The following is a 13,797-nucleotide window of genomic DNA, read 5'->3' as shown; positions in this document are numbered from 1 at the left end:
TAAGGATTTTTATCAAAGGTAGTAAGATATTCTTGTCTTTCAGACACTAAATGCTTTCACTGTAATGAATGTATTTATTATTGTAATTGAAATAGTAGTATTCATCACTATGATATAAATCTTTATTTACATGAGTTGTAAATGTTCATTCTTATTTGTTTAAATATAATAATTTTTCATGAGTTTTATCCTCGTGATATAAATAAAGACCTAATTAATTTTAAAAATATTATTTCATGTAAAACATTCCATCTCATCTCCAATTACAATAAAAAAAAAGACGAATTGAAATTCCATTATTATTGTTTTTATTATTATTAATATTGTGATAAAAAAACAAATTAGCCCAAAAGTAACTCTAACAACATTGAACTTCATTAATCCAACTATTAAATAAGATTATATGTTTAAGTTGACCATGTATATTAAATTTTAAATAAATTAATCATTCATGGATATATAATTATATAATCAACATTTACTTATATTTTAAAAATGTATAATAGAGGTTATAATAAAGATGGTGCATGAATTGTTAATTAAATTTTTATGTGATGATTTTTAATAAACTTGATGTGCTTGTACATAAAGCAATTTTTTCTGACGAATTTTACAGAAAATCCTTTGTTCTCAACCGTATGGAACGCAGGATCAGTAAGTCATGCAGGTCCAGCATCATTGTGGCTCGACGACAGCCTCTAAAGCAGGCAATCTTGAAAATAGACCTCCGCAAGAGTTAAATTATATCAGTAAACTTTTGATGTTTGTGGCCATTCAAATCATCAAGCATCGGATCTATTCAAGTGAGCTTTGAATTAAACCAGCCAGAAAATTTAACCACTGATGAGAAATAATGGTGCATTTTTTGTATCAACCCATGGCCAGGTTCCTGGATAGAGGTAAGCAACCAGTGGTAATCTGACAATGTTGAATTAGATAATGGCTCAAGAAACTCGCACCTTTCTGCAATGTCAGGCGGAGGTGCTCCATCAACAAGATTGGTATCTAGCCTGGGCCTACCTTTCGTTAACTCCATGGGCACATTGGCTGAATGACCTTGAAGATGAAAGGGAGAGGAACCTGGGATCACCTCCTGCTTAAAAGGGAGTGCTCGTGCAGATTGCAGACAAAACTCTATCCACTGATGGATTAATGGTGACGGTCCCCTGACACGTCCACCAATTCGATTTGTTTGAATCTTAGAGGCCGCAGGAATTGCCTGCAAAAACAAGAACAAAGGCGAGAAAGGTAGGAAAAAAAATGTCAATGAATGTGTCTAAAAGGAAATGAAATTTATGACTAATTTATTTGTAAATTGAACGCAACCATCGTTAAATAGGTACGTCTGAATCCAGTGTGAATAGTTTATGAATTTCCTATTAAAAGGGTGCCAGTGAGTGTTGCCAGAAACCATATTAGATCATACCACATAATGATTCTTTTAAAATCATTAAGCTAACAGATGTCAAACCCTAAAAAGCAAGATAACAAGAGGCATACCCAAAGATCTGCCCATAAACTCGCTCCAGACTTTGGAACAACAACTGCAACATTTGACATGCGTTTGGCAACAGGAATAACATCGCTACTCCATCCAACAGCTACCCATACGTCTCCAACTCCAAAAGCTTTTAAATAGTTTGAACTATCAAAGAGTCGAATCTACAAATACATTAAGCAAAAATTGTTACTTAAATTTGTTATTTGGAAAAATAGAAAAATGAAAAATATTATTTTCTGTCAAGGTCAACTATTGATTTGTAAATCTTTGCACCCCCATTCCAAAATAATAACAATAATGAAAAAAAGTAGCAAAGGTTGAGAGATCATCCAATAACAATACCTGTTTTGCTAGCAAAGCCAAGTTATGCTTAACAGCCTCTCTCCCACCATTAACTTCTGTATCAATGTTATTTGTATTGTAGGAAGCCCCCATATATTTCAAAACTGCACCAACAACTTCTCTAGGAGAATCAACCATTGAAATCCTCCCTGCAAGATCAGGCCGCCACAGATCTGCCCAGTCCTGAAATTCCAGTTGACATACACTCACAAATACTTTACAAGAGTTTTTTTAAAGGCCTACTAAAAAGCAACTTACCTCTACAGCAGCCAAGTTATGCTTTTGAAATTTATTTGTCTTGTATGCTATCACCATGCAGCCCCATCGATATGGAGCAGCCCAAATATCACCTTTAGGATCTATTTCTCCCTCACAGTTCCTGCGTAGGTATACCTGGAACTTTGTTAGAGAAAGGAACATATACTATTCAATAGACATTCCAAAAGGATAATAACTAACTAAAGATTGCATAAGCTATAATTAAACTCAGGCATAGAAACACAAATCAACGAAATACAAATACCAGGTTCTTACTATGGTGACTATCAAGAGACGTGTCAAAAGAATGATAACTAAACATTGTATACTATAATTAACCACAGGAATATGCTACACGAATCAAAGAGATATATGCCAGGTTCTTACTATGATGACCATCAAGAGACATTCCAAGAAGATAATAACTAACTACACAATGTGTATAATTTATCACAGGCATATGCAACATGAATTTGAGGGGGCTTTATACATATTAGGTTCTCACTATGATGCCTTGTTATCTTCAGAGGCAAATTTAATTTTGCTTGTGTTAGTTCAGATGTCACTTTACCCTGTCAGCAAGAGCTCAGTATGAATAGTATTCAAGTTGTTATTCCGTATTATAATGGCTACTGTATACTGAGGTTCAGAACAAACAGATGCCACCATATATATAACTAAATATAATAGTGGCAATTCTCTGTCTAAGATTAACTATACTCAATTTCACTCTTCTATTAGCAGATATCTTACCTATTTTGTGCTTCTTCAGAATTTCAAATGTTTTTCTCTAAACCCTACCTTTAGTTCACATAAAGGTACCTTTAACCCTTTTTTCTTTGAAAAAAAAAAAGGAAAAAATAAAAGAAATAAAGCAACAGCAACAATAAAGACTTATCCCCTTTTGGAGTCTAGAGTCAAGGTCTTTTGGTTAACATCTCTTGCAAAATAAGCTAGGTAAGAATCCTCTGTTCTGTACAAGGAACTTAACAAAAAAAATATCGTGATCTAAGCTCTATCAGTTTAGCACAAGCCTAGAATTATTTTTCATAGACCAAATTGAATCAAGTTTAGTATAATATTCTTTTTAACTTAATTCACTCAAAGGATTACAAGCATATATACACTAAACAGAAACAACATTACCTAACAGAATAACAATCTAATAACAGCTGTATTAAACTAACTAATAATGAGTAACCTATACAGTCTTATGAAAATAACTAATATAATCAAATCAACACCCCTTTGAAGCTGGATATCACAAGCACCCAGCTTGCCACAAATGTATGCTATCTGAGGCCCGCATAAAGATTTAGTTAACATATATGCTAGCTCATCTGTTGAACCCATAAAGGAAGTCTTGATGACACCTGAAAGAATCCTCTCTCTAATAAAATGACAATCAACTTCTATATGCTTTTGGTTGTATCATGAAAGACCAGGTTGGAAGAGCGATGCAACAAGGCTGATTGGTTATCATGTGCAAGCTCCATAGAGGACTCACAATTTTAACTCCTGTAGCAGATGCTTTTGCCACAAAAGTTCACAAGTAATGTGAGCCATTGCACGATACTCAACTTCTGTGCTAGATCTAGCCACAACAAGTTAGTTCTTGGTTTTCCACAAAATCAAGTTTTCTCAAATAAGTATACAATACCATGTACTGGATCTCCTATCACTAGCATCACCAGCCTAATATGCATTTGAGGGTCCAATAACATTAGTATGACCTTTATCCAAAAAAATAAGTGTTTTACTAAGTGATCCTTTGATATACCTCAAGATCTGAAAACTTGCTTGCCAATGACTATCACATGGAGAATTAAGAAATTGACTCACAATGAAAGCTGTAAAACTCAGAGAATTTGAGTAAACTCGTGAAACGCCTGTAAACTCAACTCGTAAACATGTAAGAATTTACCCGGTGTAATAATTTTCATCATCAAGATTTTAAGCTCTTCAGGTACTGTGGCGAAAGGTTTGGTGTCTTCTTTAGCTCCAACAAGGTGATGCTTAAATTTAAAATTTCATCTGCTAATAATTTTTAAACAATAATTACATTTTAACTCTTCTAGCATGTTATCAACATCTATCCTGTGTTTCCACCCAATATCTGATCTATTTCCAACAACATTATTTCTCTACAAAATGCTTGTGTTGCTTGAAAATTTTGATTCATCAACTTGAGACATTTTATAACAAATAAATTTGCAAATTTTCAAGTTAACAGTCACTCAAGCAAAGCACAGTGGAGATTTCCTTTGCTGCTGCCTCTACCACTTTTACAAACACATCCTTGGGCTCCTTGATCAGATGAATCAGAAACTAAAACTGAAGACCTAGAGCCTGTTTGAGGATCAGTTCCTAACGAAGCAAATGGAGAGGGAACTAGTAAGCAATCAATGAGCTCCTCTAATGTAGGAACAGTGGGATTTGTCAGGTCGGATTCTGAGAAGGTTCAAATTCCTTGTGCAGACCATGAATAATAAACACCATAAGCATGTGTCAAGCTTAGCAGTCATCTTCTTAGCATCATCACTTACCATCATCAACATGATTTCCTTTAAAATAGATTGCACTTAGTTCACATAGGAGGGAAAATCAAGTCAATCATTTAAAGTGTTGCTAAAATTGTGAACTGACATCTGACTCATGTTCATGTAGTCGTTGGATGTCATTGGCATAAGATTTGAGGACAAATGCTTCTCAAGAAGAAGGGAATAATTAGAATATCATACGAGCAGTCCAAGTTTAGCAAGGATCCTAAGATCCATTACAAAGCTTAGGAAGACCCAAGAAACTCTCAAACGTGCTGAGCTCTTCATTGGAAGCCCAAATGAAGTCCAATATTTGAAATTTTAGAATGTACACATACATAGCTCACTTGGAATGAATGGAGAAGAGCCTATGGCGTCAATCTGAAGACTTTTAATTATTTTTGAAAAATAAATAAATAAGATTTTTTTTTCTACTACAAGAAACTCAAGCACTTGAAGCTAAATATGTCCCCTTAACCACTGGAAAATATCAATGATGCTGGGGCTAAAGGCTTTAGTTTTGTTAAGTTCAAAAGACAAACTCTTAAACTAAAATGTACTAAAACACTTGGAGATCATTTCAGGTCAAATACACATTTTTGGAATAAAAATAGAGTGAGTGTTTCCTTTGATAAGGTTCTTCCTTGCAACCATTGATCTTATCAAGAATTTTCCCATTCTTGTGGCTATTTTCTTGGCCTATCAAGCATCCTTGTTTGTAACACTATTCTATCCTTATTTATGGCAATTTCCTTGAATTATCAACCATCCTTGTTTGTTACCATCTCTCCACCCTCTATTTTGTTCTTAAGTTAGTAATTTTGTTTTTCCCAATTTTGAATTTTAGGGTTCATAGCCTCTTAATCTTTTCTGTCCAAAATAATTCCCAATCATATCTCGCACCATATATATCCCTTTTTTGTGGTTCTTGTACCAAATTTATAGTTCAGAACGTGAACTTTTACCTCATTTTAGAATCACCCAAATTCAAGTTCTATAGCGCAAGTTACATCCTAGTTCTAGTTAGGTCCAAATTCAAGAGGCTTAAAGCAATCCTCATCGTTAACAATGGCAGAGCTCTATTCACTGGACACAAACAGTATGGGTCAGTGCTTACAGCAGCTAGAACCCTAACAGAAAAAAGAACAAAGGAAAAAGGAGGGTTCTTGATACCAAGTACAAGTTGAACAGAGTTCAATATACACTTTTTTACGTAGTTCAATATACACTAAACAGAACAGTACCTAACAAAATAACAGTCTAATAACAGCTGTTATTAACTAACTAATAATGTGGTAACTATACAATCTTATGAAAAATAATTAATATAATCAACAGCCCCAACATTAGCTTTATAAGCCATTATGCAAACATGGTTTGGAACTTGGAAGGCATCTTGCTGCTCCCCTCTCTATCCTGGTCTCAAGGTAGGCTGGAATTCTCTCTGTTCAAGAAATTTTTAAAATATTTCTCAAGCATGGAAATTTATACTTGTATTTTAACCTATAGTGAAGAGTGCAATATTCATTCTAACGATATTTTTGCCCCTTTCTTCTGTTTCTCTCTCCTTGTCTGTTTTAGTTGCACCAACATTTTTATGCTCAAAGAATATTCATATAGGAAAGGAGATCAATATCACAATTATGATTTCTTTGTTGGCCTTCATCTTATGCACTGTAAGACTTGTAAACGAGTGAAAATACAAATATGTCACATAGTCAAATGCACACAAAACAACTATGATGTCTTTGTTGACCCTAATATCAATTATACACCTAATGATGTAAGTAGATATATCTAGGTTCAGAAAATCAATGCTTTTGTTATAAAAGAAGCAGAAAACCAATCCTGAGAGACAAGTTCAAACGAGAAGAAATACAAAGCATAGGGTTACCTTCCATTTCTCATCTAAGCTTTTAAACCATTCTTGATCTTCTACATCTCTTATTGGCTCAATTATAGCTTTGTTAACAGCAAATTTGAGCCATGAATCGCCAATTCCAACAATATCTGCTGCCAAAGCAGATGCTGGGCCAATATTTCTTTTAGTAAAGGAAATTGATAGATCAGAAAAGATATTCTCAAGACTTGCATAATACTTAATGTTAAACTTCATTCTCCTCCCTTGACAATTTATGAAGTCCTAAAAGTGAAGAAAAAATTGAGATGACAAACTATTAAATAAGTTACTGCAAATCCAAATAAAAAATATTTAGCATCTATAAGTACGCTGAAATGACATGTCAAATTCAAAGGAACCTCCAATATGAACTAGCACACTCTAGTAAATAAACCACTAGATGATAGAGAAATTTTTATAACAAGGCATGACTTTATCCATAGATTTCAGAGAACTTTTGAGAAAACACATGGAGAAGAAAACAGAATGACTCTTCACAGGAAGCAAAGGAAGAAAATAAGGTGCATTCAGCAATTCAAAACAGTTAACTAATCACAGATAATAACTTAACGAATATATGTCACAGACCTTGATCCATGAAGGAGGTATAGAGCCACGGAGAGCGACAACTTTCAAAGGGACAGTCAACGCATATGTTTTAGATTTCCAGGTGTTAAAAGCTGCTTCTAACTCCTTATCTACTACCGACTCTTTGCTGTCATGCTTTCTTCCATCATGATCATCTGTGACCATAAAATAACAGATCACAATATCAGCCAAGCCTTTTGGAGAATTCTATTTTCTTTTGATAAAACCTTATAGTATCTTCCTGCAGAAAACCCACAACAAGAAAAAGGATAAATACGAGTGTAAAATGTATATACCCCTAACCCAGGTAAGTGGTTACCATCATGACTTCTCTCAACCTATCCCAAAACAGTCAAAACAACTGATAGGTGGCAACCGCTATTTGAATTTGATCACCAGATAGAATTATGGGGATCATAGTAAAATTTGTAAAACTAACTTCCTTGTTAAAAGGAAATTAGCTAACAAAATTTCTGAAAAGTGTTGCAATGCAGGAAAAAATAAAAACACAATTAAAAATGAAAATATACCAGAAAAGAAAGAAGAAATTAAATAAACAAGACACTCAAAAACCCTCCCCATTCTTTGCAGGAAATTAGCGTGTTTGTTTTGAAGAAATAGGGGATGCTTTCCCGTTTGTAAACAAGTTCTGTAGGATTTACTTTAAATCAAATTCAAACAAATTAAACTCATTTAGATGATTATAGCGCCACCTTAAAGGGAAGAAATTCTGCTAACATTAAGAATCCAAAGGTGCGTTATCTTTTCGGGAATATTTTCAGTTGCCATTTTTTTTTTGCATGAAGAATTACAGAAACATACAAAAATGAAATCACAGTGAAATTTTCATAAAGACTTGGAAAGTTTAAGAATGACAAAAAAAAACGTTCTAAAGAATTTAAGAAAGCTAAAAACCGCACCAGTATTCACCGAATTCAACTGTAATTAATCATAACACGAACAATAATATATCAGACATTTGAAGTGTTCATTTGCTTTGAACCTTGAACAGTTTGCTCCCCCATAACCGAAGATGAACCGGCGGCAAGAGCTGCTGCCGGCGATGAGACCGAACACACGCGAATGCCGAAGCAGAGAAACAGCACGGCGGAGACGGCGAAGGGCACGAAAGCCTTAAGAGGCGTCGTTTCCGAAGGTGGCGGTCGGTGGGAAGCGAAGGCTGTGGGTGACGCCGGCGAACGGTGTGGGAGACTCCGGTGACCTGAGAATCGAATTGTTGCATTGAATCGCACTAGGGATTTGGTGGATGTGGCGGGGCTTATAAGAAAAGAATGGTAAGGGTTAGTAGGGTTAGGGAATAGATAAGGATAGCGCGGTGAGTGTGGAGAAAGAGGGTGATGCGTTTGCAGCAACACGCCCATTACTGAGAGAGACCCAAGGTCAACCTGTGCAGTACCCATTTTGATATGGCATTTTTAACATCGTTATAGGGTTTTCTTTTTTTTCTTTTTTTCTAGCTTGGTTAAAATTTTAAAAAAAATACGAAAATAGAAGTTTTATGAAACATATTTTAGAGTAAATTTTTACATGTGACATTAGTATCATTTAGGTAATTGTTGAAATATATTTTTAAATATAAATATTATTAGCAATACTGTCAACACTTTAATTGGTTGAGATGCATTAATGATCAAGGATTGATGATAATACCTGGCAAAATCTAGTAGTGTCTGATATGTAAAGACAACTCTTGTGTACACACTGTTTGGGACGATACTTGTTATGAAAGTCTACGCAGGTCTTTAAATGGTTATGTGATAGTCCTCACTTTTTCCTTCTCCTTAATCTTTGTACTCCGCTTTGTCTTCATTTTTTTGTATCGATCGTTATTGGAGAAAAACCATAAATTTTTCTTGAACCTTTGTTTTAATTGCGAAGAACTAAGTTTTCATTAAAAAAAAAAAACCTACACAATCCAAAAATTTTGGGTTATAGTTTCTACATTTTAAAAACTTGTTCCTTAACTTCGTTTTAAAGTGCATGGACTGTTTTAAAATGTCTGAAAATGTTTTCAAATGATACTTATTAAAAAAAATTATTAATTTTACAAGGAAAAACATTTTAAACATATGACATCATATCTTTTTTATTATATTTTGCATGTTTAACTTTCAACTAGTTTAGTTTAATTTACTATTGAGTACGTTGATTTAGTTTAATCTATAATTTTAAGTTTAAATTTTAATGAATACAGTTATGATAAATACTTAGTTTAATTTAGGAATGTTAACTAAATTCCTTCAAGTTTAGGAAGTTTTAGAATTAAAGATTGTATCATAAAAAAAATTAATAAAAACTTTTTAAGCTACAGTATTTAAAAACATCCAAGAATACAAGTAAGAAGGTTTCATGCTCAAAATAATTCTCGAAAATTTGTTTACTTTAAAAGTTTGGTAAGTATTTATGAAATTATAAATCGTTATTTTCAAAGGTGGTAACAAGATCAAGAATGTAGTAACTTATGTACTAATATTATGCTTCAATTCACTAGTACACATATTTATGGTTAAAATATGATTAATTGCTCTCAAAATATAAAATTCAATTTTTTCTATAAAATTATATAAACTTTCAAATTTTTGTACAAATATCTTTGTTTATATAAAATTCATAATACTTAATATATTATTTCTGTTATTTTAAATTAAATTATATTTTTGAATTATTGTAATTTTATTAAATCTTTATATTTAATATATTATTTGTGATTATAGAGTTAAATTAAAATAATTTTTTAAAAAATAATATTTCAAATAATTTTATTGTATATATATATATATATATATATATATATATATATATATTATTTTAAAATAAAATACACGCGGATATCTAATAATACTAAATTCCCACTCGTGATCAGATCAGGTTCTATTAATTCATTCACAAATTTAATATTAGTCTAAATGTATTTGTTGCCTTTTGACACCTCATCTATATATTTAAATTAAGTGGAGAAGGTGTGATTTCAAGTTCTGATAATAATAATTTTGGAGAATATCCAATATATTGCAGAACTACTAAAATCTACTACGACTGGAATATAATAGAAAATCATAGAGAAAAAGATACCTGTGATACAAATTATAAGTATGTAAGGAGTTTACATAAATATGTATTAATTACAAGTTTGTTTTTTGTTCAATCAGCAAGCTAATAGAATTAAGTGCAGTAAGTAACAAAATGAATCACATACTTCACAATGAACTTCTTAAAATAGATCATAAATTTCAAAAACTCTGGTTAAAGCAATTATCTACATGGAAAAGGTAATGCCACAAGAATAACTTAATTAGCTTTACTTTTAATTAACTAAATAACTCAATTATCCTAACAAAGCCAACCAAGAGTGAAGTAGTTGAAGAAAATTTAATACCCTCTTCATACCAATTCCATAGTCTCTAGCATTCAATTAAAAAACTTATATACAATCTTTAAATTAAGATCTTGGTAGTCATTTGGCACCACCAGCTTGCTAATCTCTTAATACAATGAAACACCCATCAAAGCCATGGAGGCCATTGACCACAAACTGCTGCGCAATTGAGGACCAAACTATCTTTGAGAATTTTAGTGGCTGCAGGTCCTCAACCAGTTCCTACATGTCAAAGGATACAGCACAATTACCTTCATTTCATTGGTTGTCTTTCTCTGATCTTAGTCATTCCAATGAAGATCTTGCACAGTCTTTTGGCTCGGATTTGTACGATTTTCAGCTGAATGAGCTGCGTGCTGTTACTCAGAATTTTTCGAGCAATTTCTTGTTGGGTGAAGGAGGGTTTGGAACAGTTCATAAGGGTTATATAGATGGTAACTTGAGAAGGGGTTTGAAAGCTCAGCATGTTGCTGTTAAGGTTCTCAATACTGAAGGCTTACAAGGACACCGCGAGTGGCTTGTAAGTATATAAATATTTCAACTTTATATAGTTTCTTTATGATAAACAAAATTGAATTAAATTTTATTTTTTTTTACCCGATTAAAGTTTTAATGATTCTTTATTATAATTTTCGATGGAGGGTGTTGATAGAAACAAAAAGGTTTTCTCTAAGATATCCAATTTAGAGAATTATAATTTATTTATTATATAAATTTAATTAATTATAATTTTATTTGTTATTATTTTTAATCTTTTGCTTACCTAATTTTAATTCTAAGATTTTGAATGAGTAACCATTATCTTTAAAAAATAAAATAAAATAAAAAGAAAAAAAGTTGTAGCATCTTCATCATCAAAAATGATATTTCAAATTCAAGCAATATTTTTAATATAAAATTATATTAAATTTTTACTCTTACTTAATCTTTAACGTAAAAAATATATTTAAATATTAAATTAATTAACTTAGAAATATTTCAAAAAAAAATTGATAAAAGTAATCTTATAAATAAATTAATCAAGACAGATTAAAGTTTCATAATTTTAAGCAAATCAAAGTAGATTTCAAAATTTAGGTATTAAAATTAATGAACCTTTTCTTCAACAGTCAACTTTAAATTTGAAGTTATAAGCTTAATATGACTTGTTTAGCATCACCTACTTGAATTTTAAATTGGTGACAGGCAGAAGTGATATTTCTAGGGCACCTAAGACACCAAAATTTGGTCAAGTTGATTGGATATTGTTACCAGCATGAAGAACAGCTGCTTGTATACGAATTCATGCCCAGGGGAAGTTTGGAGAATCACTTGTTCAGAAGTATGCATTATATTATTACTTAATTTTTATTATTAGTTAAAATTTATTAAAACTATAAAAATTAAAAAATCTTACTCTTTTTATTTTCAATTTAATTGTTTTTTATAGTTTTATAATTTTTAATAATTTTTCACTAATAATTAAAAATGTGTTAAAAAAATACATTACTAACTCATGCTATGTGAAAGCATTGTTTAGTAGGGAGAGATTATTTGTTGGAACCATGTTTCTCTTTCTAAATAGATCATATGATGTAACTCAGTTAGGACACACTACATGTAATTGCAGGAAGAACATCACTTCCGTGGGCAACGAGATTAAAGATCACAATAGGTGCAGCTAAAGGTCTTGCCTTCTTGCATGCAGCTAAGAATCCGGTCATTTACAGAGATTTCAAGACTTCCAATATCTTGCTCGATTCAGTGTGTAATCCTTTTTCTTTTCATAAAACAGTAAAGGAACCACTTAGAATTTGTTAAATGTCATAGGCAATTTAGACTCGTCATTCTCAATTTTAACTAGCTTTGGACCCTACTCCAAGTCACAAATGTCTCTGTTCTTTTATTAATTGGACTTATGCTCCTTTTCCTGAAATTTTAGGTGTGATTCTGATTCAATATTAGGAAAAGAGTGAATTTTAAAATTGAATGACTTGTTTGTCTACGTGAAACTTTTATTACGCAATACTTGGAGTCTATTTCATTTAAAGTTTGATAAAATTGATTTTAAAATGTTAAATGTAATTAATGTGCTTAAATTAATTTGAACTACATATTTGTATTATAATGTGTTTTTCCTAATTAAAAAATGTGAAAATTGATGTTGTAAGTTTAAAACAAAAGGACTTGAGTATCATGTGGTATGGTTCTTGTTAAAACAGGACTTCACAGCCAAACTTTCAGATTTTGGACTTGCAAAAATGGTGGCAGAGGGATCAAAGTCACATGTTACGACCAGAGTTATGGGCACCTATGGATATGCTGCCCCTGAATACATCTCCACAGGTAATTGTTCATGTAGCTTATTTTGTGACCCTTTTTAGATCCTGTTACCCTCACTTGGGAAGATTAGTAATTCACTAATACACCAAGAGAAATAACCATATGATATTTGACTTCTAGGAAGAAAATTAATTGTGAAATTCAATAATTAATCAGTGATTGAGTCATTAATTATCATTTTTTGGCTCACATCGCTCTCTACAAACGCAATTTATGATGAATGGTCCACAGGGCACTTGACAACAAAAGGTGATGTCTATAGCTTTGGGGTAGTCCTTCTAGAACTGCTTACAGGAAGGAGAACAATGGACAAGAGAAGACCAAAGACTGAGCAAAACCTTGTAGATTGGTCAAAACCGTACTTGAGCAATGGCAAGAGGTTTTTGTGCATTGTGGATCCAAAGCTTGCAGGCCAATATTCTGTCAAGGGTGCAAAGGAGATGGCTTTTTTGGCATTGCAGTGCACAAGTTTGAATCCTAAAGACAGACCAAGAATGCAAACAATTGTTGAAACTCTTGAAAGGCTACAACAGTTCAAGGATATGGCAGTTTCATGGAGACACTGGCCATCATCACCACAATGTATTAGAAATAGACCATCCAATAATATAAAAATTGATCTTAGAGGCGGTGCAAACCACAGGCAGTTTTCTCCTCTAGTTTCAAACAAAACAACTGTAAGAAAACAGAGTATTTGAACAAGAGTATATTATCATACTTTTCATTTATTTGTACATACTTTATATAGATACAATTACATTATGTAAAATAGGAAATGTCCTGTTTTAAAGAAAACCAAATATCTCTACTATAAATATAAAGAATTTGTTAACTAATCAAATTAACCACAGCATTATTCTAACAATTACAGCAAATCATAATAATGATAATATATACAGCTCAGGCTAACAACAACTTGATTTTACCAATTGAAATGATTGCTTTTGAA

The 13,797-nt window shown here is 32.2% G+C and overlaps 2 protein-coding genes across 2 annotated transcripts; one reads left to right on the top strand and one right to left on the bottom strand.

The window, feature by feature from the left end:
* Window positions 1-429: 429 nt before the first annotated feature.
* On the bottom strand, window positions 430-8,574 carry LOC113857970. The gene is made up of 7 exons (XM_027490333.1): window positions 8,133-8,574; window positions 7,130-7,284; window positions 6,536-6,784; window positions 2,102-2,236; window positions 1,844-2,026; window positions 1,501-1,662; window positions 430-1,219 (listed from the first exon to the last, which is right to left on the bottom strand). The coding sequence occupies exons 1-7, from the start codon at window positions 8,548-8,550 to the stop codon at window positions 800-802; spliced, it is 1,722 nt and encodes a 573-aa protein (XP_027346134.1). The 5' UTR covers window positions 8,551-8,574; the 3' UTR covers window positions 430-799.
* A 2,067-nt stretch (window positions 8,575-10,641) lies between these two features.
* Window positions 10,642-13,546, top strand: LOC113859425 (probable serine/threonine-protein kinase PBL15). The gene is made up of 5 exons (XM_027492204.1): window positions 10,642-11,046; window positions 11,712-11,847; window positions 12,136-12,269; window positions 12,728-12,851; window positions 13,080-13,546. Exons 1-5 carry the CDS (start codon window positions 10,642-10,644, stop codon window positions 13,544-13,546), a joined length of 1,266 nt encoding a protein of 421 aa, XP_027348005.1.
* The last annotated feature ends 251 nt before the right edge of the window (window positions 13,547-13,797 follow it).

This window comes from Abrus precatorius, unplaced genomic scaffold (assembly GCF_003935025.1).
Source record: "Abrus precatorius isolate BTA unplaced genomic scaffold, Abrus_2018 Scaffold2, whole genome shotgun sequence".
Lineage (NCBI taxonomy): Eukaryota > Viridiplantae > Streptophyta > Magnoliopsida > Fabales > Fabaceae > Abrus > Abrus precatorius.
The sequence above is the reverse complement of the archived record's forward strand: the minus strand, read 5'-3'. Positions and strand labels throughout refer to the sequence as shown.